Source organism: Mobula hypostoma, chromosome 7 (assembly GCF_963921235.1).
Source record: "Mobula hypostoma chromosome 7, sMobHyp1.1, whole genome shotgun sequence".
NCBI classification, from domain to species: domain Eukaryota; kingdom Metazoa; phylum Chordata; class Chondrichthyes; order Myliobatiformes; family Myliobatidae; genus Mobula; species Mobula hypostoma.
The window spans coordinates 144,751,856-144,779,086 of NC_086103.1; the positions used below are offsets into that span (position 1 = coordinate 144,751,856).

Sequence of the window (27,231 nt, forward strand, 5' to 3'; positions counted from 1 at the left end):
CAGTAGCCTGCGGTACATCTCATCCAGTCCCGGCGACTTATCCAACTTGATGCTTTCCAAAAGCTCCAGCACATCCTCTCTCTAAATATCTACATGCTCAAGTTTTTCAGTCCACTGCAAGTCAGCACTACAATCACCAAGGTCCTTTTCCATAGTGAATACTGAAGTAAATTCACTTAAGTACTTCTGCTGTTTCCTCTGGTTCCATACACACTTTCCCACTGTCACACTTGATAGGTCCCATTCTTTTACTTCTTATCCTCTTGCTCTTCACATACTTATAGAATGCCTTGGGGTTTTCCTTAATCCTGCCCGCCAAGGCCTTCTCATGACCCCTTCTGGCTCTCCTAATTTCCTTTTTGAGCTCCTTCCTGTTCGCCTTATAATCTTCTAGATCTCTAACATTACCTAGCTCTCTGAACCTTTTGTAAGCTTTTCTTTTCTTCTTGACTAGATTTATTACAGCCTTTGTGCACCATGGTTCCTGTACCCTACCATCCTTTCCCTGTCTCATTGGAAGACAGAACTGCAGAACTCCACACAAGTATCCCCTGAACATTTGCCACATTTCTTCCGTACTTTTCCCCGAGAACATCTGTTCCCAATTTAAGCTTCTAATTTCCTGCCTGATAGCCTCATAATTCCCCTTATTCCAATTAAACACTTTTCTAACTTGTCTGTTCCTATCTCTCTCCAATGCTATTGTAAAGGAGATAGAATTATGATCACTATCTCCAAAATGGTCTCCCACTGAGAGATCTGACACCAGACCAGGTTCATTTCTCAATACCAGATCAAGTACAGTCTCTCCTCTTGTCGGCTTACCTACATATTGTGTCAAGAAACCTTCCAGAACACACCTAACAAACTCCACCTCATCTAACCCCCTTGCTCTAGGGAGATGCCAATCGATATTTGGGAAATTAAAATCTCCCATCATGACAGCTCTTATTATTACACCTTTCCAGGATCTGTTTCCCTATCTGCTCCTCGATATCCCTGTTACTATTGGGCAGCCTATAAAAAACACCCAGTAAATTTATTGACCCCTTCCTGTTCCTAACGTCCACCCACAGAGACTCCGTAGACAATCCCTCCAGGGCGTCCACCTTTTCTGCAGCCGTGACACTATCTCTGATCAACAGTGCTACGCCCCCATCTCTCTTGCCTCCCTTCCTGTCCTTTCTGAAACGTGTAAAACCCAGCACTTGAAGTAGCCATTCCCGTCCCTGAGCCATCCAAGTCTCTGTAATGGCCACCACATCATAGCTCCAAGTACTGATCCATGCTCTAAGCTCATCTGCTTTGTTCACAATACTCCTTGCGTTAAAATAGACATATTTCAAACCGTCCGTCTGAGTGCGTCCCTTCTCTATCACCTGCCTATCCTCCCTCACACACCGCCTTCAAGCTTTCTCTATTTGTGAGTCAACCGCCTCTTCCCCAGTCGTTTCAATTCAGTTCCCACCCCTCAGCAATTCTAGTTTAAACTCTCCCAAGTAGCCTTAGCAAACCTCCCTGCCAGGATATTTGTCCCCCTGGGATTCAAGTGCAACCCGTCCTTTTTTACAGGTCACACCTGCTCCAAAAAAGGTGTGATCAATGATCCAGAAATCTGAATTCCTGCCCCCTGCTCCAATCCCTCAGCCACGCATTTATCCTCCACCTCATTCTATTCCTATACTCACTCGCGTGACCCAGGCAGTAATCCCGAGGTTACTACATTTGCGGTCCTGCTTCTCAACTTCCTTCCTAACTCCCTGTAGTTTTTTTTCAGGACCCCTTCCCTTTTCCTACCTACGTCATTGATACCAATATGTACCACAACCTCTGGCTGTTCTCCCTCCCACTGCAGGATATCTTGGACATGATCTGAAACATCCCGGACCCTGGCACCTGGGAGGCAAATTACCATCTGAGTTTCTTTCCTGCGTCCACAGGATCACCTGTCTGATCCCCTAACTATAGAGTCCCCAATCACGACTGCCTTCCTCTTCCTTTCCCTACCTTTCTGTGCCACAGGGTCGGACTCTATGTCAGAGGCACGGCCACTGTTGCTTCTCCCAGGTAGGCTGTCCCCCACAACAGTACTCAGACAGGAGTACTTATTGTCAAGGCTTACATCCACAGGGGTACTCTATAGTATCTGACTTTTCCCCTTCCCCCTCCTGACTGTGATCCTCTTGTCTGTCTCCCGTGGCCCCAGTGTGACCACCTGCCTATAAATCCTTTCTATCACCTCTTCGCTCTCCCTGACCAGACGAAGGTTCTTCAAGCTGCAACTCCAGTTCCCTAACGCGGTCCCTTAGGAGCTGCAGCTTGACACACCTTGTGCAGATGTGGCCGTCGGGGAGGCTGGGAGACTACAGGACCTCCCACATCTGACAATGAGCACAGAAAACCAGTCTCACACACATACTTCCTTTCTGCAATTAACACATTAGACCTACCTCGCCTCGTTACTGCCTAAGCCCGTTGAGCCAAAGCCCTCTTATTCCGCTGCCTGCTGGATATGGCAGTCTTTTTAAGCTTTTCTCACTCTGCTGGCTGACATCATGCGCCTGTGCAGTCTTGCCTCTCTTTTACTCCGAGTAGTAAAATGCCTTTGCTCCGGAAATCATTAGCTGTTCCTCTCACAGCCTTCTTGCTCTGAATTTGTGACCTGAGCAATATTTATATCTCAGTCAAGTTAAAGAACAAACTATCCGGTCTTTGTCATGTCTCAGTTTGCTGTGCAGAGTTGCAGTACATCCAGCATTTTACAATTTCTTTCTGATTTCCATTACTTGCAACCATTTGCTTTTCATATTTCTGTCTGTGAGAGTTTCTTTGTGCATATTGGCTGTTGGGTTTCCAACACGGCAGTAGTGACTATGAAATCTGAAGTAAAAGTAAAAAATACTGGATACAGCTGATCAGGCAGAATGTGCGGGTAGATAAATAGAGTTAATATGTCAAATCTGACAGAGGGTCTCTGACTCACTTTCTACATTGTTGCCCAATCTAATTGCTTTGGCCCTGAATAGAAGAATTGCTTCATTCTCTATAGTTCAGAATACAAATCAGATTAGGTGTGATTTATGGCTGAAGTGTGGGATTCCAAATTTTTGAGGTCATTTCTGACACTAACTTCCATTTAATTTTGCTTTTAGGTAGTGCTAGAGTGAACCTGGTGAAAATCTCATCAACGTCCTCCAGTCCTCGGGACACGGCATTGGCTGCAGTGATCTGCAGTGCTTTGGCCATGGTCCTGCTCGCTCTCCTTATCCTCTGCATCATCTACTGCAAGAAACAATTTATGGAGAAGAATCCCAACTGTAAGTTTCTGACCTGAAATGACCCTCTATAAATGTATGGCCTGGTGGGGAATGGAGTTCTGCAAATCAGAAACAAGAGCTAATTCCTGAGTAAAATGCTGATGGAACTCAGCAGATCATGCAGCAACAATGGAGGGGAGTAAACAGTCGACATCTTGGGCCGAGACCCTTCAGAGGGACTGGAAAGGAAGGGGAAAGAGAAAGGAGTACAAGCTGGCAGGTGAAAAGTGAGCTCAAATGAGGGAGAAAATGGGTGGGTGGGGGAGGGAGAATGAAATGAGAAGCTGGGAAGTGGTACATAGAAGAGGTAAAGGGCTGAGGGGAGAAAGGGAAGGAGGAGATGTGACAGAGGGAGGTGACGGACAGCTGAAGAGAATGGTAGGATAACTCTTCATGGCTAAAGTTGATAAAACACCCTTGTGTCAAATACAAGGATAAATACTGCTACTTTTCAATGAATATTTATTGAATTCTACTACTGATTCTGAAAGTACTGAATTCTGTAATGTATCATTACAGTCAAATAGACTGCACATCAATGTGATTGGCTAAGCAATAACATGCAGAAAAGCAAGGGGAAGGTTGGCTGCTGCTGATCGTTTGGAAGCTGCTCTCCAGTTAAAATTTGCCTCATCTTTTTACTCCAAACACATGGAACCTTCTAGATATATTCTGCAAATGCAACACAATATGGCACTGGAACAGGCCCTTCAGCCCACAATATCTGTGCTGACCACTTTGCCCAATTTAAACTCAGCCCATTGGACTGCACATAACCTGTATCCCTTCATTCCCTACCTGTTCTTGTGTCTGTCTGGATGCCTCTTAACTGTTGCTAGACCTTACCTAAGATTCAGGGTAGCTCAACACTGACAAGGTTGGTATAACTACAGTTCCACAGTCCTATCAGTTGTGGTCCGAGTGTCAAGGTACATGATTAAGTGAAATAAGAATGGCTGCTGCTAAAAGATGCCAACATCAAACTGACAACCCATGCAAAGTTAGTTTGATCATCTTTTTGCCATGTAAAAGAGTAGAGTGGGCTGCATTAACGACTATCATCCAGTATCAATCATATCTACAGTGATGAAATGCTTTGAGAGGTTGGTCATGGCTAGCATCAACTCCTGTCTCAGCAAGGACCTGGACCCACTACAATTTGCCTATCGCCACAATAGGTCTACAATGGACACAATCTCAATGTCTCTTCACGTGGCCCTAGATCACATGGAGAATACAAACATCTATGTCAGGATGCTGTTTTTTAACTATAGGTCAGTGTATAACACCATCATTCCCACAGTCCTGATCAATAAGCAACAGAATCTGGGCCTCTGTACCTCCCTCTGCAATTGGATCCTTGCATCAGTGGATTGGTAATAAAACCTCCTCGCTGACAACTAACACTGGCACACCTCAGGGAAGTGTGCTTAGCTCACTGCTCTACTCCCTCTATACCATGACTGTGTGCTAGGTATAGCCCAAGTGCCATCTCTAAATTTGCTGATGACACAACCATTGTTGGTAGAATCTTAGATGGAGGTGAGAGGGTGGACAGGAGCGAGATATTCCAGTTAGTTGAGTGATGTTGCAGCAACAACCCTGAACTCAACATCAGTAAGATGAAAGAGCTGCTTGTGGACTTCAGGAAGGATAAGACGAGGGAACATAAACTAATCCTCAGGGAGGGATCTGAAGCAGAGAGAGTGAGCAGTTTCAAGTTCTGGGTGTCAAGATCTCTGAAGATCTAACCTGGTCCCAACATATCAATGCAGCTATAAAGAAGGCAAGACAGTGGCTATATTTCATTAAGAGTTTGAGGAGATTTTGTTTGTCACCTAAAACACTTGAAAACTTCTACAGGTGTACCGTGGAGAGCATTCTGACAGGCTGCATCACTGTCTGGTATGGGGGGGGGGGCTGATACTGGACAGGACCGAAAGAAGCTACAGAATGTAGTAAAATTAGTCAACTTCATCTTGGGTACTAGCCTCTGTATCCAAGACATCTTCAAGAATTGGTGCCTCAGAAAGGCAGTGTTCATTATTAAGGACCCCCATCACCCAGAACATGCTCTCTTCTCATTGTTACCATCAACAAAGAGGTATAGAAACTTGAAGGCACTTTTTCAGTGATTCAGTAACAGCATCTTCCCCTCTGCCATCCGATTCCTCAATGGACATTGAGCCCATGAGCACTACCTCACTTTTTAATATTATTTCTGTTTTTGCACTATTTTTAATTTAATATACATATTGTTACGTACCCCGTAACTGGGTTGCCGAACCAGCAGAAATGGATCACTCAGTTGGAGTCTGGATTACTAGAACTAAGAAAGTTTTATTAAAGAAACAAGCAACACCGTAATCGAAAGGATAATAAATGCAACAGTTCAGCAATGATAAACACACATGTGCACAGAATTAAGATAACAGGATCAATCAAGCTCTGTCATTGTCTAGGGGTAAATGACCAATTTCAAAGTGACACAAAGTCCACTTTTTATCACCATTGCAAAGCAATATTGTAACAAGAGGTGTGAAGGTGTGATTAATACAATTTTCCTGTACAGACATATCTGAAGAGCTTCTAAAAGGAGCAAGTAGTCGGGCTTCAGCTGAGTATATTCCTATCTATCTAGTCCTCAGGGTTCTATAATGTCATTACGACTGTAATATATTGGTGTAGTTAAATTATCTTCTTGTGAATGGATTAAATCGAAAATATATTTTACTTCCCAGTCTTTCATTGAACCAAAAAGTTAACAGCCCTTTTCCAGCAGTGAGAAAAATAGAACCTCTTCTCATTGCACTGACATCTACAATTGGATTTAAAACTAACCATAAGCAGCCATTAATTTCAAGTACAAAGATACAGACCACACATAGACAGCAGCTTTATTATATCATTTCAGAATATGTTGTGAAATTTAAAGACTGATCTGGAAGGCAGATGACCTGTCTAGTGATTGAATCCAGGCCTGGTGGAAAGGACTCTTAAACTTTAAAAGAAGTGTTTGTCATGAAGGAGGAATGTTTTCAATTATATTATATTAAGCCTGTCTCTATGTCTGAACAAAGTTCTCAGTGAAGTGACCAATTTCAAATTATCAGCTGTGTTCAGTGGGTTGATACATATGGCATTGATATGCAGAAAAGTTTGCAAAGAAACACTGTCTGTATTTAGCATGAGAACTCATTTACAAATAATTGAAGTGTGCTAGGTTTTAGATGTTCTGAGAATGTTGGTTATGGAGCTGGTTGTTCTTATTTGATTCATTGATAAACTCCTGCAAAATGTAATGTCCTTGATCTCATTTGGGATACCCCAGGGTTGGATTAAGACAACCATCTATGTATTATTAGTGTATCCTTTACACGGAGATCTTATCTACAATGCTAATATGAGCACAGAATCTCAAATGTTTCTAATTTCTAGTGCCTGTTAAATATTTGTTTTTTCTTAAAAATCATGAGTACCATCTAATATGCTAATTATATTTGAAAAGAAAAGATTAAAATAGCTCTAGTCATGCAAGAATATTTGTAGTTTGAATCATTGTTTATCTCAAAAAAAACTTCTGTTAATGTGGGTGTAGAAAAACCAATGTCACCGATACATCCAGTACCTGTGCTCGGAAAGAGGGTGTGGCTACTGAAACAGTATGTTGAGAATTACTGAGATCTGCATCAAGCACCATTCTTTTTATTTTGCTATTAGGGTCAATGAGGCTACAGGATGCTCAGTTCAATAGAGCTGAACTATCTTCACTTGACAGGCAGAGGATTAATCTGAGTCCACACCGAGCTTGTGCCTACTGTCAGCAAAGTCCAGCACAGACCTGTGGTAAGTGTGAGGGAAGGTGCCCAAGGGCCTGTGTTGTTTCAGGGAACACTGACACCTCCATTGCAGTGGTTTCCCCTTGCTTATACCTCTTTACTGTTTAAAACCGCAGTCACTTTTTATGTGCATTGTAAGAGGAATGCAAAAATAATGAGGATGTTTCCTATAGTGGGAGAGTCTAAAACCAGCGGGCACAGCCAGAATAGAGGAGCATCCTTTTAGAACGATGAGGAGGAATTTCTTTGGTCAGAGTGTAGTGAATCTGTGGAATTCCTTGCCACAGATAGCTGTGGAAGTCAAATCTTTATGTATGTTTAAGGCAGAGGTTGATAGATTCTTGATTGGTCAGGGCATGAAGTAATATGGGAAGAAGGCAGGAGATTGGGGCTGAGAGGAAAATTGGATCAGCCAGGATGAAATGGTGGAGCTGACTTAATGGGTCAAATGGCCTAATTCTGCTCCTATATCATATGGTCTCACAATAGGATTGCAAGCAGCACAGCTTAAATTAGTTTTCGTGCATCAGTCATGACTGTTTTCTTTCTATTCATTTCAATTTGATGGAAAATTATGGGGTTTACTAAATTCTAAACAAACTTAACAAACCTAACAATAAATTTAAGTAATATCGTTAATACAATTATGCTTGTCCAAAGTTAAACGCACACTCTTTAGTGATAATTTGACAAGACATAATGCAACTTCTGTCACTGGTTCAGTTGTACATCCTAAAAATATATCAAAATTAGAGGCTTCCCTTGTGTTTTACCTTAAAATGAAAGATGTTCCACGTACTGTGACTGCTTACAGATTAGCAGTCTCTGCAGTTTTGTATTTCTGGCCAAAGAAGTCCACCTAACAGAGCATAATCTTTGAGTGACTGAGGGATTATGTAAAATACAGAGACTTGAGTCATCTACATGGATTCTTACAACTCTGAGGAACTAAATTAGCTTATGTCGAAACATTAAAGCACACAGTGAAATGCATTGTTTGCGTCAATGACCAGCACAGTCTAAGGATGTGCCAGGGCAGCCCATAGGTGTCGCCATGCTTCTGGTGCCATCGTAGCAGTCCCACAACTTACTAACCCTTACATCGTTAGAATGTGGGAGGTAACTGGAGCGCCAGAGGAAATCCACACGGTCATGAAGAAAGTAAACAAACTTCTTATAGAGAGTGGCGGCCATCAAACCCTGGCTGTAAAGCATTACGCTAACCACCATGTTGCTGTGCCACTCCTATTCAAAGAGGAAATAAAAAAGAGCTGATTTCAGTGAGGCACTAGGTATGTAACAAGAGAAGCAGAGACTTCAGGTGTAGAAGCAAGAAATGGAAAATGATTTAATATCATGGTTGTTACTGTGCAAGCATGCTCTGGTAGTAGCTGTGAGATGGCATAACTTAATTCTTTATATAGATTGGGATGAGTAACTAGCTAGCTTGTGTCAGATGATTTTTGTGAGCAAAGTAAGAACAATTTTTGGGATAGTTTCCTGTAAGAGTATGTCATTGAATCAGCTTTGAGCCTGGGTGGATTAGACAATGTAACAATTATGAGCCATATTTACTTTGTAGCATAAAAAAATCATCTAATTGTTTATAATAGTGTTCAAACTGGTGTATGGGAGAGGGAAACATAAAATCTAGATTTATATTTATATTTATATTTATTGAGTTCCCTGTAACGAGACAGAGATAGCCCAAGGGCCATTGCAGACTAATGCATCTGTTAATGGATAGAATTATCTGACTATCAGATGGGGATGATCAAAAATTAATGTGCGGTACCGAGCCAGTTCATAATCCAGAGAGGCAGGAGCTCTGAGTGCCAGAAAAAAGCTAAAGATACAGGATCAAACTACAGGGAAAAGCTCATCACGTGGAAAAGCTAGCACAGATCCTGGGAAAGATACAAAGACAAAGACAAAAGTAGTAAGGGCGGAACATGAGGAGAAAAGAGAATCAGCACAGTACTTTTTTTAGAATTCTTTAAGAAGGTGAACAGGAACATTGTGAGCCCCCCAAAATGGACAGCATGGATGTTGTTGTCTCCACTTCGATTCATTTCCTCCCTGCAGTCACTGGATCTTTTCCTTTCAGGTCCTGTTCACCTGGTTCCGTCTTGTTGCTTTGATGACACCTGCAGTCTGGAGTACAGTAGTGAAAGCTCTTTCCCTCCAAGTGCGTCAGAGCATCTGAAAAGGTAAATGCTGGAAGTACCTCGTGTCCAACAGCAAGCTGCTTTACCAGCTCTCACACAGTTCACCACAGCAACAATTAACAGTCTGCTTTTACAGTGCTAACTGGTTAGTCTCAGATTGTTTTGACTCATTCGATCATGGCTTAGAGCAGGGATTCCCAACCTTTTTTATGCCGTGGACCCCTACCATTAACTGAAGGGTCCGTGGGCCCCTGGTTGGGGACCCTGACTTTGAGTCGTATTGCTTTCACCCTGTGTTCTTGCGTTACTAGTATGTGGAAAACCTACCTTCAGTTCACAGAGTGCCATGTTGTGTTACTCTTTGTCTATTCGCATAAACAGACCTAACAGGCATTTCATACTGCATTGCATTTGGCATGTCTTCACATTGCTTTTTCATCATTCCCAGTCTCTAGCTGCCATCATGCACTGAGAATACTCGCATCTTCCCCTATTCTTCACGCATTTCTGCCTGTTATTCCTGCCACTTAATACCATGCCAAAGCAAGTTACTCTGCCTGAAGGAGTGAAATTATAAACAGGAAAGGAAAATAATTTTTCTCTGTCTAACTGTCCCATGAATAAATTGACAGGTTGACCTTTTCAACTCATTGCAGAGGCAATTCTGCCCTCACCCTAACAGAAATATTTCCTCTCCCCAATCTATCTGTCTCCCAGCTTTACAGTAATCCAAATCTATTTCCTTTCTTTTCAAATGGTGACAGAGGGTCTTCCATCTGAGATGTTTCTCTGTTTCTCTCTGCACAACTGCTGCCTAACCTGCTAAGTGTTTCTTCACTTTCTGCTTCTACTTACAACTTCCAGTATGTGCAGTTATTGAATTTTCATTTACTGTTGCACAATATATTGTATTTTACTCAAGAAACTAAGCATATCTTATCACAAGATATTTGATGCCCTGCACTGTTGAGTCACTGGTTTACCAGCTAGTCTTTATCAACCAACCCTTGCCAACTGTAACATGCTTTCTGTCTCACTCAGGAACAAGGACTGTGGTCGCGATGTACTGCCTTCTCTCCTTGACATCTTTACACCCTCTTTTGATAGTGATGTCTCAGAAGCTTGGCCTCTGATGCGAGATTCCAACTGTAGCAACACCGCTTCTTCTTGTGAGTCTCTGCACCCCTCAGACATTGAAACTTCTCCCGAACACATCACTGCCTGTAGCCCTAACTTAGAAGCCTCGATAATCCTGCCTTCAGATACGTGTCCAAAGGAAGGGGAGCCATCTGAGTCGCTTTGTCTGCAGTCCTTTCCAGTTGAGACGGAAGAAGCTAATGTAGAGGGCAAAAAGCAAGAAGGTTCTGAACATCTCGAAGATCTCCCAACAGCAAACTATGGAGGTGAAGAGCAGAGCCAAATGCAGTGCAGTGTGGAGCAAGTTCCAAAGGAAGATAGAGGGGTAAGGCATAGTGATCAGTTGAATGTCACCTATGTTTCATTTAAATCTTTAATCATCTATATAATAATAACATCGATCAAACATCAGTAAATTTGGGAATCTATGACTTCGCAATACAGGTCGACCTTCACTCATCCGACTACCTGTAAACCGGTTCCTTCGATAATCCGGCAGTGATTATGCTTAATGTGATCCTTCTGTAATTCAGCATTTTCACTAATCTGGCACGTCTCAGGTCCCAATGGAGCCTGATTAGTGAAGGTTAGCTATTGCTTAATGTGATCCTTCTGTAATTCGGCACTTTGACTAATCCGGCACGCCTCAGGTCCCAATGGTGCCAGATTGGTGAAGGTCGACCTGTACCCACTTAAGGTAGGGTAATTTGTTATATAAGGAGAGGCTAAGCAGATGGGGTCTGCCGTTTAGAAGAATAAGAATCTTATTGAAATATAAAAGTTCTTAAGGGTTCATAGTAGGATAGGAATCAAGATGTTTACACTAGTGATAGAATCTTGAATGAAGTGACATTGTTTTCAGAAAGATTTCAGCACAAGTAAATTTCTAAAGCTCATGGAATGCGGGAAGTCATGACCAATTGGACAACACTTGTTGAACCAATATTGCAGGGGGTATACAGCTGAAGAAAGAATTGTCACTTGTCTGTAAACTTCACAGTACAATTATTCCTGCATTGCTGCTTACTTTTTCTGTCAATAGATTTTCAGGTCATCTTGGCCTGTTGTGTTTTACCGATGGAGAAGGAAATGAAATCAGAAGGAGCGCACTCTACTCAGCAAGACAGGCAGCATCTATGGAGAGGAGTGAACAGTTAATGTTTCAGGATGAAACTTTTTATCAGGATGTGATGAAGGGTCTCAGCCCAAAATGTCAGCTCTTTATCCCCCTCCATAGAAACTGCCTGTCTTGCTGAGTTCCTCCAGCATTTTGTGTTGTGTTGCTCAGGATTTCCTGCATCTGCAGAATCTCTTGTGTTTATGAGATCAGAAGGAGATAGATTTGGATTTTCTAAAAGTTTAACTTAAGGATCACCAGGGATTAAATTATATGTCGCAATAGGGGAGGCAACTGCAACAATCAAAATGATCTATATGGATATTTTTGACAGGTGTAAAATTCAAGCAACAGTTTTCTGCTTTTGAGTACTTTGAATATTAATATGAATGTTCTTTGACAGAGAAGGAGTGACAATGTGAAACAGCAGCTGGTGATGTCTCTTGTGCGTGGAAAATGGTAAAAATGGAAGCTGGCAGTTTAAATCTGAAATTAATAGCCAACATTTCCTGCACAAGGAAGCACAGACATTGCCCTTACCACAACCTGAGCACAGGGAATCCATGAGTTAAAGCACCAGAAATAGCCAGACGCCTGCTGCCTTCTTATCACATTCCCATATCTAGATGCACAGATAGACACAGTCAGGTGGAAAGTTTCATCATACTTTATGCTGATTGACTTAATTTAAACAGAAAAAGAATATTGTTTTAATTATATATTTAATTCGTGGAAATAAAAAAGCCCAGCAGATTTGTCAATATTATTACGAGTGACACTTACTATAAATAGGATCAATACAGATTTCAAAACTTATTTAAGCATACAGAGTTGTGTTTATATTTGAGCTATGTACACCAGTATGGGTTATCATGTTACCAACCACAAAAATAATTCTTCTAATAGTACTTGACAGGTTGAAGCTTGATTATTGTTTCTAACCTGGAGGAAATCTCATTACCCTGATCTGAAAGTCACGGAATTCTAGGAGAGTTCTAAAGTCTGTATCGGATTTATTAAAGTGAAATTTGGGATCTGTTTATTATGAAATAGTGAGTGATGTACTTTATTCCAAAACTCAGACTTCTCATTTAATTATTATTGCAAGGTGCACATTTGGACAAATCATTTTATTTTGATCACAAACAAGAGAAAATCTGCAGATGCTGGAAATCCAAGTAACACACACAAATGCTGGAGGTACTTAACAGGCTAGACAGTAAATATGGAAAAGAGTACAGCTGACAATTTGGGCCAAGACCCTTCAGTAGGACCCTTCATTTTATTTTGGGGCAGAATTAGTTCAATTATGTGAATATATTATCAGGTCTCTTTGAAACAACAGAGCGTTTTGTAAAATTTGATTTGCAGGATATGGGCATTGCTGACAAGCTTAGCAATTATTACCCATCTCTCAATGTCCTTGAGAAGTTGGTGAACCATTGAACAGAGGTTTATAAGATTATGAAAGACATAGAGAATGTAGACAGACAGTACCTTTCTCTCCCCAATGTCAAAATATCAAATACCGATGGAATGCATTTAAGATGGGGGGGGGGTAATGACAAAGGAGCTGTGAGCTGCAAATGTTTTAAAAAGAAGATGGTGGGTGCCAGGAATGCACTGTCAAGAGTGGTAGAAGAGGCTGACACACTCAAGACTTTAGGGAGACATTTAGATGGGCAGAGGAATGTGAGGAAAATGGAAGAATATGGACATTGTGTAAGTAGAAGAGATTAGTTGTTCATTTGATTACTAATTTAGTTCGGCACAACATTGGGGTCAAAGGGCTTGATCCTGTGCTGTACAATTTTATGTTCATTGTAGTCTTCTGACTAAGGAAGCCTTGTAGAAATGCCACACTACTAAGATTTTGACCTCTGAACCCCTCAAACATCTGCAATCAGCTTTCTTTGTGCAAGGTGTGACTCCAGTCATTACAGCATTTCCTTCCAGATATCAGTTGACTTTAGTTTTACCAAGACTCCTATTTGCCAAACCATGCAAATAGTGCCTTGCTATCAGAGGCCATCACTTTACCCTCTCCTCTGGAATTGAGCTCATGGACAACGTTTGAATCGAAGTTCTTATCAAGTCTGCAGTAAAGCAGAAACCCAAATTGGGCATTAGTGAACAGGTTATTGGTGAGGAGATGCCACTTGATAGCATGGTCATTGACACGTTGAGTGTGTCACTAGGCCTGTTGCAATTTCAAATTTATATAAAGTTGGTGCATCAAGCTCTGTCTGGAAGTTTAGCCTGAAAAGTTGTCAGTTTTTTATCACATGATTTACTAATGACTATTCTTTATTACTGTATCACCCATGGCTCAGTTGTAACACTCTAACTTCCAGGGGCTTAATTACAAATATATAAGATGACCTGGCATTCCTGTATGTAAGGGACATCATTCTATCAGAGGTGCATTTTGCTGGACATTAGAGATCCCAGAACCCAACGTTGGAGCAAGAGTTGGAAGTTACCAATGTAGTTCTGCCCAGTAGTTATCCCTTAACTAAGATCATTCAAAGCAAATTATTAGGAATTTATTGATTACCATGTTTCTTGAGTTATAGGCTGCACTTCACATGTAGGTTACAGAATATTAGGATGTATTGAATATAAAATATGAAAGACACCAAAGAAATACCTTTAATTATATTGTTAGTATTCCATGTACAAGTGTTAGTTGTTGGTAACAAGAAAAAAATAGAGGGTGTTTATTAAAAATTCAGTGAGTTCAATTAAACACATGACTTTTTTACACTTTGGATAACAATTTATTTATCTGTATGTTTACTTATTGTTAATAGCGACTTTAACTTTATATTTCCAGAACTCTTTGTAGAATATGACTTGATCATGCCGGAGGAGCATTGCAGTTTTCATCCTTCTAAAGCTGAGGAATATCCCACCAAGGCACGAAATCTCAGGATATTGAGTTTTCCAGCTGAACAATGGCAAATCATGTAATACTTCAGTGTTTTCAGCACAGACAGAAACCACAACCTATTAAATATATGCTTCAGCTTAAGCAACAATATACATTTCTGATTTACTATTAACTTTTTTTATGTGAACCATTTGGCACGTTGTTCAAAGCTCGCGGAAGGAATGTTTAAGGCTGCAAAGGTGACGATAAAGAACTGTCAAAACATCTTTGTACTCAGCCTGCTAAAGGGTTTCTGAAGACAAGTGATGAGTGATCCACGGTTCGGACAGCAACCAGTGAGATAAAGATTGCAGCATTAACCACTGTAGTCACTTATACTACCTGCTGAGGATTATAGACAGTGTTCTTCCAATTGGTTTTGATTTATTAGGTATCCAGATATAAATCTTTGCTATTAAAGTTTTAGAAAATGCAGTTGTACACTTTAATGTTTTTTTAGAAAATTGCTACTGTACATTGTACAGAATATTTCTTAAGTATTAATATTCTCAAATGAAGAAGATAGCCATTTGCATTGTTTTTCACCTCTGTCATTTGACTGCTAGTGTGCTCTGAAGGAAATAATTCAGCAAAATAACTGGCATTAAGAATGATGTGTGTAACCTTCTTACTGAAGGAATCAAGATTGGTTGAGTAGCTGGTAGTGGACTATATATTGGAAGATAGTGACTCTAAGTATTGGAAGAAGGTGGGGAAGGAATTGAATGATCTTTTACTCATTAGTGCATGCTGAGAGTGGCCAAAAGATGTCTGTTTCTCATGCAATGTTCCAGTTCTTGTCAAAGGATTGGAAAACTTTCAGTTGGAACATTTTACTTCAGCAATGATAATTCTGTTTATAAATGCAAGATGAACATTGGCATTCATAGACGAGATGTTAAAACTTGGTTAAAATAGTAGTTAAAGTACTTCTGTGTAGAGTAGATTTCAAGGTATGTTTTTTCAGCTAAGACTACGAACTCAATAAAATCCTATATTTCAATTCTGTATCTCTAGTCTTTCTTTAAGCCAATGATGTATCCTTAATGAAGAATTTCTGTTGCATTATCCATAACTTAGATAGTCATAAAAACAATCATTGTCTTGATGCTACAGTTTGCTGGAACAATCTTACCAGCAGGGGTATTGTGAGTGCCAAATTACAAAGGAAAAGTAAGCAAAACAAAAACAGAGTAGGCACTGGAGATTCAGAACCACATTCAGATTTAATATCATTGGCTTACATTGTGAAATTTGTTGTTCTGCGGTAACAGTACATTACAATATAGGAAAATTTTTAAATCTATACCTTACATTAAGAAATATATATAAAAAAGGAGGGGGAGAATCTGTTGAGTGTGTGTCTTCAGGATCCTGTACCACCTCCTCAATGGTAGCAATGAGAGGAGGGCGTATCCTGGGCGTGTCTTGTGAAAGGAAAATCATGTCTGACGAATCTCATAGAATTTTTTGAGGATGTAACTAGTAGAGTGGATAGGGGAGAACCAGTGGATGTGGTATATTTGGATTTTCAAAAGGCTTTTGACAAGGTCCCACACAGGAGATTAGTGTGCAAACTTAAAGCACACGGTATTGGGGGTAAGGTATTGGTGTGGGTGGAGAATTGGTTAGCAGACAGGAAGCAAAGAGTGGGAATAAACGGGACCTTTTCAGAATGGCAGGCGGTGACTAGTGGGGTACCGCAAGGCTCAGTGCTGGGACCCCAGTTGTTTACAATATATATTAATGACTTGGATGAGGGAATTAAATGCAGCATCTCCAAGTTTGCGGATGACACGAAGCTGGGTGGCAGTGTTAGCAGTGAAGAGGATGCAGGGTGACTTGGATAGGTTGGGTGAGTGGGCAAACTCATGGCAGATGCAATTTAATGTGGATAAATGTGAAGTTATCCACTTTGGTGGCAAAAATAGGAAAACAGATTATTATCTGAATGGTGGCCGATTAGGAAAAGGGGAGGTGCAACGAGACCTGGGTGTCATTATACACCAGTCATTGCAAGTGGGCATGCAGGTACAGCAGGCGGTGAAAAAGGCGAATGGTATGCTGGCATTTATAGCGAGAGGATTCGAGTACAGGAGCAGGGAGGTACTACTGCAGTTGTACAAGGCCTTGGTGAGACCACACCTGGAGTATTGTGTGCAGTTTTGGTCCCCTAATCTGAGGAAAGACATCTTTGCCATAGAGGGAGTACAAAGAAGGTTCACCAGATTGATTCCTGGGATGGCAGGACTTTCATATGAAGAAAGACTGGATGAACTGGGCTTGTACTCGTTGGAATTTAGAAGATTGAGGGGGGATCTGATTGAAACGTATAAGATCCTAAAGGGATTGGACAGGCTAGATGCAGGAAGATTGTTCCCAATGTTGGGGAAGTCCAGAACGAGGGGTCACAGTTTGAGGATAGAGGGGAAGCCTTTTAGGACCGAGATTAGGAAAAACTTCTTCACACAGAGAGTGGTGAATCTGTGGAATTCTCTGCCACAGCAAACTGTTGAGGCCAGTTCATTTGGCTATGTTTAAGAGGGAGTTAGATATGGCCCTTGTGGCTACAGGGGTCAGGGGGTATGGAGGGAAGGCTGGGGTGGGGTTCTGAGTTGGATGATCAGCCATGATCATAATAAATGGCGGTGCAGGCTCGAATGGCCTACTCCTGCACCTATTTTCTATGTTTCTATGTAACGGGGGTCCTGAATGAAAGATGCTGTCTTTTTGAGGCATCATCTTTTAAAGATGTCCTCGATGCTGGGGAGGCTAGTGTCCATGATGGAGTTGGCTGAGTTTGCAACTTTCTGTAGTTTTTACACAGTCCTAGACAGTGGCCCTTCCAGATGAGATGGTGATCCAACCAGTTAGAATGCTTTCCATGGTATACTTGTAGAAAATTGCGAGTGTGTTTTGTGACGTACCAAGTCTTCTCAAACTCCTAATGAAATATAACTGCTGTTTTGCCTTCTTTGTATTTGCATCAATATGTTGGACCCAGGATAGATCTTCAGAGACATTGACATCCAGGAACTCGAAACTGCTCACCCTTCCTACTGCTGATCCATCGGTGCAAACTGGTGCATGTTCCCTCGATTTCCCCTTCCTGAAGTCCACAATCAATTCCTTGGTTTTACTGATATTGAGTGCAAGGTCGTTGTTGCGACACCTCTCAACCAGCTGATCTATCTCACTTTTGTATGCCTCCTTGTCACCATCTGAATTTCTGCCAATAGTTGTGTCATGGGTAACTTTATAGATGGAAATGGAAAGAGTTTGAGCTGAGCCTAGCCACACAGTTGGGGGTGTAGAGAATGGAGGGCTAGAGCGCTGCATCCAAAATGGCAGAGGATAGCCATGTTTTTGTGAAGCTAGGTACACAGCAGTCCCTGAGGTCCCTCTGGTACTACAATCTTGCTCAGAGGTCTTCAATTTTATTCTTGAGGTACACCATTTTTTTATTGTCAGTGAGGAGATTTACTTACGATCCACACTGACTGTGGTCTCCTTATGAGGAAGTCAAGGGTCCAGTTGCAGAAAGAAGTACAGAGGCCCAGGTTTCCCAGCTTGTTGATTAGTACTGAGGGTATGATAGTGCTAAATGCTGAGCTATAATTAATATTAGCAGCCTGAAGCAGGTATTGCTATTGTCCAGATGTTCAAAGGCCGAGTGGAGAGCCAGTGAGCCTTCATCTGTTGTAGACCTATTGTGGCGGGTTTATTTCCTTGCTTAGGCAAGAGCTGGTTCTGGCTATGACCAAACTCTCAAAACAATTCATCACAGTAGATGTGAGTGTAACTGGACGATAGTTGTTGCGTAAGCTCACCAAGCTCTTCTTGGCACTGGTATGATTGTCGCCATTTGAAGCAGTTGCGAACCTCCGACAGCAGCAGTGAGAGATCGAAGTTGGTCAGCACAGGTTTTCAGTGCCCTACCAGATACATTATCAGGGCGTGATGCCTTGCAAAGGTTCACCCTCTTGAAAGATATTGTAACATCAGTCTCCTACACAGACATCACAGGGTCACCGGATGCTGCAGGGATTCACAGAGGTGGTCTTATTCCCCTCCTTCAAAGTGTGTATAAAAGGCATTGAGCTCATCTGGGAGTGAAGCATCACAACCATTCATGATACAGTGCAGTAGGTTTCGCTTTCAGGAAGTAATGGCCTTTAAACCCTGTCAGAGCTGACATGCATCGAATCCATCACTAACTTCAAACAGAGTTGCTTTTGGCCCTTAAAATAGCCTCCCATAAGCTGTAGCTGGACAACTGGTACAGTTTTTGATTACCGGACTGGAATGCCATAGATCTTGCCCTCAGCAGACAAACAATCCCTTGGCTTATCCATGGCTTTTGGTTTGGTTATGTCCGGTATGTTTTGAAGGCGCACACTCATCCACACAAGTCTTGATTAATAGACAACTGTCACATATTAGTTAAGACTCTAAGATGGCTCCCTGAATATTGTCTAGTCCATAGACTCAAAGTAGTCCTGTAAGTGCTTCTTCACTTCCCTTAAAAGTACCTTCTTGGTCCTCACCACCGATGCTGCTGTCTTCATTCTCTGACTATACGCTGGGAATGGAAGTACAGCCAGATGATCAGACTTTCCAAAGTGTGGGTACAGGATGGCATGGTAACCATTCCTGATGGTTGATAACAATGGTCAAGTGTGTTGGCTCCTCTGGTTCCACAGATGATATTTTGCAGGTAGTTGTTCGAAGACTTCTTCAAGCCGGTCTGGTTGAAATCTCCACAATGATACAGAAGGCAACAGAGTGCGCTATTTTGGACCAATTAAGTGTGACTGTGGAAAAGTGTGTATGGAACCAGAGGAGATAGCAGAGGTACTTATGAATACTTTGCTTCAGTATTCACTACGGAAAAGGATCTTGGTGATTATAGGGATGACTTGCAGCAGACTGAAAAGCTTGAGCATGCAGATATTAAGGAAGAGGATGTGTTGGAGCTTTCAGAAAGCATCAAGTTGGATAAGTCACCGGGACCAGATGGGATGTACCCCAGGTTACAGTGAGAAGCGAAAGAGGAGATTGCTGAGACTCTGGGAATGATCTTTGCATCAATGAGGACAGGAGAGGTTCTGGAGGATTGAAGAGTTGCGGATGTTGTTCCCTTATTCAAGAAAGGGAGTAGAGATAGCCCAGGAAATTATAGACCGGTGAGTCTTACTTCAGTGGTTGGAAAGTTGATGGAAAAGATCCTGAGAGGCAGGATTTATGAACATTTGGAGAGGCATAATAAGATTAGAAATAGTCAGTATGGCTTTGTCAAAGGCAGATTCTGATTGAATTTTTTGAGGATGTGACTAAACACATTCATGAAGGTAGAGCTGTAGATGTAGTGTATATGGATTCCAGCAGGGCATTTGGTAAGGTACCCATGCAAGGCTTATTGAGAAAGTAAGGAGGCATGGGATCCAAGGGGACATTGCTTTGTGGATCCAGAACTGGCTTGCCCACAGAAGGCAAAGAGTGGTTGTAGATGGGTCATATTCTGCATAGAGGTTGGTGACCAGTGGTGTGCCTCATGGATCTGTTCTGGGACCCTTACTCTTTGTGATTTTTATAAATGACCTGGATGAAGAAGTGGAAGGATGGGTTAGTAAGTTTGCTGATGACACATATGTTGGAGGTGTTGTGGATAGTATGGAGGGCTGTCAGAGGTCACAGTGGGACATTGATAGGATGCAAAACTGGGCTGAGAAGTGGCAGATGGAGTTCAACCCAGGTAAGTGTGAACTGGTTCATTTTGGTAGGTCAGATACGATGGCAGAATATAGCGTTAATGGTAAGACTCTTGGCAGTGTGGAGGATCAGAGGGATCTTGGCATCCGAGTCCATAGGACACTCAAAGCTGCTGCGCAGGTTGACTCTGTGGTTAAGAAGGCATATACATTGACCTTCATCAACCATGGTATTGAGTTAGGAGCCGAGGGGTAATGTTGCAGCTATATAGGACCCTGGTCAGACCACACTTGGAGTACTATGCTCAATTCTGGTCACCTCACTACAGGAAGGATGTGAAAACCATAGAAAGGGTGCAGAAGAGATTTACAAGGATACTGCCTGGATTGGGGAGCATGCCTTATGAGAACAGGTTGAGTGAACTCGGCCTTTTCTCCTTGGAGCAACGAAGGATGAGAGGTGATCTGATAGAGGTGTACAAGATAATGAGAGGCATTGATCGTGTGGGTAGTCAGATGCTTTTTCCCAGGGCTGAAATGACTAGCATGAGAGGGCATAGTTTTAAGATGCTTGGAAGTAGGTACAGAGGAGATATCAGGTGTAAGTTTTTTACACAGTGAGTGGTGAGTGCGTGGAATGGGCTGCCAGTGGCAGTGGTGGAAGAGGAAACAATAGGGTCTTTTAAGAGACTCCTGGATAGGTACATGGAGCTTAGAAAAATAGAGGGCTAGGGGTAAGCCTAGGTAGTTCTAAGGCAAGGACATGTTCGGCACATCTATGTGGGCCGAAGGGCCTGTATTGTGCTATAGGTTTTCCATGTTTCTATGATCAAGGAACTGAGCTTCTCCAGTGCCTGACTGACGTTGGTCAGGGGTGGAATGAACACCACTACTTGGAAGATGGCAGAAAACTACCTTGGCAGATATAATGGATGAAACAACCACTAAATGTTTGAGGTTGGGTGACAGCACTGAGACAGAACTGCCACGCATGTGCACCATGATGAGTTAATCAAAGCATACGCCACCTCCTCTACTGTTAACAGACTGAGCCATCCCATCTTTGCGGAGAATGATGAAGCCATTGGACTACAGAGCTGCATCTGAAATAGCAGAGGATAGCCACATTTCTATGAAACAAAGTATACAGCAGTCCCTGATGTACCTCTGGTACTATAATCTTGTCCTGAGGTGTTCAGTTTTATTTTCAGGAGACTGTACATTCATCTGCAGGATAGTCGGGATCAGGAGTCAAAAGCCTCTGTGTTTGAATCGTATGTACAGACTGGCTCAGCTTCCACGCTTCTGTTAAAGGGGAACTGCACTTACGACCTGAGTATGCCGGCTGAGGTCTGCCGATACCACTAGATCAGAGGCAGGAGATGACAATAAAATGCTCTCAATTTGTTATTTATGGAACTATCAATCTTCGTCACCAAGAAAAGCAGATGTCTAATGATGTTGGGGGATAAATCGCACAAAGCCGAAAACTTTGGACAGAATTCTGTGTGCTGAAATAGCTAACTGTTGCCTTTTATTGAAACAAAAGCCATTGGGTAGAGAACATTAGAATACGTATAATGAAACAGCCTGAAACTCAAAATAAAACTGTGTGGCCTCAATGTGCATGCAATTAATATATTTATTTATTTATTGAGACGCAGTGCAGAAGAGGCCCTTCCAGCCCCTCAAGCTGTGCCTCCCAGCAACTCCCGATTTAACTCTAGCTTAATCATAGGACAAGTTACAACGACCAATAACCTACCACCCGGAGGATGGTGAATCTGTGGAATTCATTGCTACAGGTAGCTATGAAGGTCAAGTCATTGAATATATTTAAAGTGGAGCTTAATAGTTTTTTGACTAATCGGGGGATCAAAGGTTACTAGGAGAAGGCAGGAGAATGGGATTGAGAGGGATAATAATCAGCCATGATGGAATGGCAAAGCAATCTCGATGGGCCAAACGGCCTAAGTTTGTTCCTGTGTATGTCACATGGTCTAAAAGATACTAATTGTTCATTACTTGCCTCACCCCTTACAAAATAAGGCAGTCAACTGTGCACTTAGTGCTGGGTAGTCATTTAAAGCATTAGACTATGCAAGCTATAAGAATCCAGTAAATGAAGTGTAGATGAAGTTGAGGAAGTGCAGATTAAGTACAAAATAGATCCCCACACCCATTTTCAAGCACTATCCAAATTACCCATAAATGGTACCTTCATATTCAGTGGTGGGCAAATTATTGGAGAAGATTCTTAGAGAGAGAATTTATGAGGAATTGAAGAAGCATAGGCGTATTGGGGATAATCAGCCTGGCTTAGTGAGGAGCAGCTCATGCCTGAGGAGACATTGAGGATGTATTGAAGACCATTGGTCTGGGTACAGCTGTAGATGTGGTGGATATGGATTTTAGAAAGGTATTTGATAGGTTTCCCCATGGCATGCTCGTTCAGATCATCTGGAAGCATGAAATCCATGGAAAGTTGGCTGTGTGGATTCAGAATTGGCTTGCCTAAAGAAGGCAGTGGGGTGGCTTAGATGAAGGGTGTTCTGCCTGGAGGTCAGCAACCAGTGGTGTTCTGCAGGGATCTGCTCTGGGACTCCTCTCTTTATGACTTGTATAAATAACTTGAATGAGGAAGTGGAAGAGTGGGTTAGTAAACTTGCAGATGACACAATAGGTTGGGGATGTTGTGAATAGTGTAGAAAGTTGTCATAGGTTACGAAAGGACATTGACAGGATGCAGACTTGGGCTGAGAAATGGCAGAAGAATTCATCAAAGAGAAGTCTGAAGACATTCACTTTGGAAGGTCGAAATTAAAGACAGAATACAGGTTAATTCTTAGCAGTGTGGAGGAACAGAGGGATCTTGGGGTGCACATTCATAGATCCCTCAAAGATGCCACTCAAGTTGATATGATGGTTAAGAATGCATAGGTATGTTCGTCTTCATTAATTGGGGATTGAGTTCAAGAGGTGCAAGGTAATATAGAGCTTAGAATAGTACAGCACAGTACAGGCCCTTCGGCCCACAATGTTGTGCCGACCGTCAAACCCTGCCTCCCATATAACCCCCCACCTTAAATTCCCCCATATACCTATCTAGTAGTCTCTTAAACTTCACTAGTGTATCTGCCTCCACCACTGACTCAGGCAGTGCATTCCACGCACCAACCACTCTCTGAGTAAAAAACCTTCCTCTAATATCCCCCTTGAACTTCCCACCCCTTACCTTAAAGCCATGTCCTCTTGTATTGAGCAGTGGTGCCCTGGGGAAAAGGTGCTGGCTATCCACTCTATCTATTCCTCTTAATATGCAGCTGTATAAAACCCTAGTCAGAGCACACTTGGAAAATCATGTTCAATTCTGGTTGTCTTATTTTAGGAAGTATGTAGGTGTTTTAGAGAGGGTGCAGAGGAGAGTTACAAGGATGCTACCTGGATCAGAGAGCATTTCTAGAAATGAGGATAGGTTGGGTGAGCTAGGGCTTTTCTCTTTGGTGTGAAGGAAGATAAGAGGCAACTTGATAGAGATGTACAAGAGGCATAAGCCGAGTAGACAGCTAGAGGCTTTTTCCCAGTGCAGAAATGGCTAATACCAAGGGGCATAATTTTAAGGTAATTGGCAGAAAGTATAGGGGGATGTCAGAGTTAAGTTTTTTTTTACGTAGAGTGGTGAATGTGTGGAACACCCTGCCAAGGATGGCAGTAGAGGCAGACATTAGGGACATTTAACAACCTCTTAGATAGGTACGTGGATAATAGGAAATGGAGGTCCATGTCAGAGGGAAGGGTTAGATTTATCTTAGAATAGGTTAAGAGGTCAGCACAATATTGTGTGCTAATGGTCCTGTACTATGCTGTACTATTTTATGTTCTATTCTTGAGCATTGCAGAAGCTGCAGTCATCCAAGGAAATGGAGAGTATCCCAAAACAACGTTGCTTCACATTCTATTACCTCAGTGCACTTTTGCAGTGAAATGATCTGTATGAATGGTATGCCAGGAAAAGCTATTTATTGTATCTCAGTATATGTTACAATAGTAAACAAAATTACTAATTTAACTTACCAATCCTGACTCAAGCCTTGTTACGGGTGGAAGGACAACGGTGTTAGGAGATGAGCTAATTACCACCAGGAACCAGTCTCTGGCCTAACCTTACCTTGCAGTCACACTGTAGTTATTCCAGCCGAGCTCCAGAATATTAACTGAGGAAACTAAATGATGGAACTGCCATTGGAATTTCATGGGTGGGCAACTGGAAATGGGCCTGATTTCGGTTTTAACAGGTTGCCCGAATGCCACACTCTGTCCAATGCCGTTGTGATGTCAAAGGTAATCACTGCCACCTCACCTCTGGAACTCAGAGCAGTGGCAAGGTCTGGAGCCAAGCTGTCCTGGTGAAACTGGATGATGGAGATTAGTGAGCGTTGCCAATACTTCCGAGGCTTTGCCAGTGATTGAAATTGGCCCCTTTGGCCATTAATTGCCTGGCTTGGATTTGCCCAACTTTTTGTGAACTGCACATACCCTGAGCAATTTTTCATACATTTAGGTCAATGTCAGAATTGCAATTGAACTGGAACGGTATGAACAGAGGCTCAGCTAGTTCTGGAGAGCAGATTTTCAGTATTATCGTGAGGTGACTGTCTGGACCCACATCCTTTTTTGTGTCCAGTTGTCTCGCAACTGGTCTCATCTATCAGCTGCCAACTTGTTCTCCTCCTCCTGCCCCCTTCCCTTCCAATCCTGATGAAGGGTTTCAGACTGAAACGTTGACTCCTTATTTCTCTCCATAGTTGCTGCCTGACCTGCTGAGTTCCTCCGGCATTGTCCGTGTGTCGCTCAAAATTTCCAGCATCTGTAGAATTCCTTGTGTCTCTCAGCTATTTCTTTATTTCACGTGGAGTGAATCAAATTGCCTTGAGACTGACTTCTGTGATGCTGGATGTGGCTAAGTTGGATTCTCTATACACCTCCTCCGTTTGAACATATTTGCAAATGCTTTTAGCACACACATGCCAGATCTTGCCATAATGGAGGATAGAGATATTGTTGATGGCTCATCCTCCCATAATCTGGCTAGTTGACCACAGAGTTTAAAGCCTAATCCATCATCTGAAAACCATCTGCCGTTAATCCTCTTTAGCAAACATGTGGTCTTTGGCTGCTGCTTCACAAGCCTCCTGTCATGTCCGAACTCACAAAGGGAGTTGAGGAAATCTGTTTCTTCTCTGGGTCCCAAGCATTGAATGGAGTCCATGTGATCCAGGGGTGGCTGAATGTTCCCAGCCGCTAAATATGGCCTGTGACTCAGCAAGTTTGGAATATAGTATTTCTTAAAAATACTTTCTTTTCAGCAGTTGTTGGCAAGGGATCAGTGAAATAGCTTGGTTCCACAGCTTGGAACTGTCATGTTCAGTCAAATACACAGCTCATCTTAATTGTACGTTTACAGTACAAAGGAAGTAGTATAGAAAGGAGAAAGAATAATCCAACAGTTCTATATCTGTATTAATATAGGATGGGAAACAATGTTATCAAAACTATAGAATTCAGTTTAATTATTCAAGGTCATATGCAGAATTAGCATCCTCACCAGAAAAAAAAATAGTGGAAAATTTTTGGCAATAAAATTGGCTTCATTACTGCTCTTGATGCAAAAAGTGCTTTTAAGTTCCATAAGGGCATGTGTGCTCGCATACTAGCTGGGTAATCACAGCAGGCATCTCAGACAAGGTAGGTAGACCAGGTAGATCATGAAACGCAAGTGGTGGTTTATCAATGGCTCTGCCATCTTGACGGCCAGTACTTCACCGACACTTTCTCTTAAACGTGTCCAGGCATATGTCCTGGCAACAGCAAAGGCCTAACCAGCAGCCTTCAAAGGGATGATCAACTGTTTATAATTAAGCTACTGGCTGATTTCTACTGTCTGTTGCCACAATTCAATAAATGTTTGGTGCTTTCTACATACTTGTTCCAACTTGCAAATTCGACAAGGAGTGCTGTGGTAAATCCAAAGTATTTTTTACAAGCATTAAGGATTCAGTAAAAACCAGCTGTTCACACTCAATGATGCGCAGGTGAGGCAAAGTGAGCAGATGCTGTAGAACAGACGAAGAAGAAGAAGATGGAAAGGCTCACAGAAAGAGCCATAAATGCCCAGAGTTGGGTTGTGGTGAGAGGAGAGAGAAAAATACAAAGCCTACTGAGAGAGGCCTCCTGCAGCCTTAGAGACATAGAAACATTGAAAACCTACAGCACAATACAAGCCCTTTGGCCCACAATGCTGTGCCAAACATGTACTTCCTTTAGAAATTACCTAGGGTTACCTATAGCCCTCTATTTTTCAAAGCTTCATGTACCTATCCAGGAGTCTCTTAAAAGGCCCTGTCGTATCCGCCTCCACCACCATCGCCAGCAGCCCACTCATCACTCTCTGCATAAAAAACTTATCCCTGACATCTTCCCTGTACCTACTTCCAAGCACATTAAAACTGTGCTCTGTCTGTTAGCTACTTCAGCCCTGGGAAAAAGCCTCTGACTATCCACACAATCAATGCCTCTCATCATCTTATACACCTCTATCAGGTCACCTCTCATACTCAGTCGCTCCAAGGAGAAAAGGCCAAGTTCACTCAACCTATTCTCATAAGGCATGCTCCCCAATCCAGGCAACATAATTTGAAATCTCCTCTGCACCCTTTCTATAGTTTCCACATCCTTCCTGTAGTGAGGTGACTAGTACTCCAAGTGTGGTCTGACCAGGGTCCTATATAGTTGTAACATTACCTCTCGGCTCTTGAACTCATACCATGATTGATGAAGGCCAATGCACCGTATGCCTTCTTAACCACAGAGTCAACCTGCATGGCAACTTTGAGTGTCCCCAAAACTCAGACCTCAAGATCCCTCTGATCCTCCACACTGCCAAGAGTCTTAATATTAATGCTATATTCTGCCATCGTATTTGACCTTCCAAAATGAACCACCTTACATTT

The 27,231-nt window shown here is 42.2% G+C and overlaps 1 protein-coding gene across 1 annotated transcript in view; it reads left to right on the forward strand.

Moving 5' to 3' along the window:
* LOC134349029 (tumor necrosis factor receptor superfamily member 19-like) overlaps window positions 1-15,500 on the forward strand; it is a 97,622-nt gene extending 82,122 nt beyond the window's left edge. The window contains 5 exon segments of the mRNA XM_063052875.1: window positions 3,153-3,317; window positions 7,038-7,163; window positions 9,264-9,366; window positions 10,366-10,786; window positions 14,415-15,500. Of these exon segments, the coding sequence (XP_062908945.1) occupies window positions 3,153-3,317; window positions 7,038-7,163; window positions 9,264-9,366; window positions 10,366-10,786; window positions 14,415-14,426 (827 nt within the window). The 3' untranslated portion in view covers window positions 14,427-15,500.
* The last annotated feature ends 11,731 nt before the right edge of the window (window positions 15,501-27,231 follow it).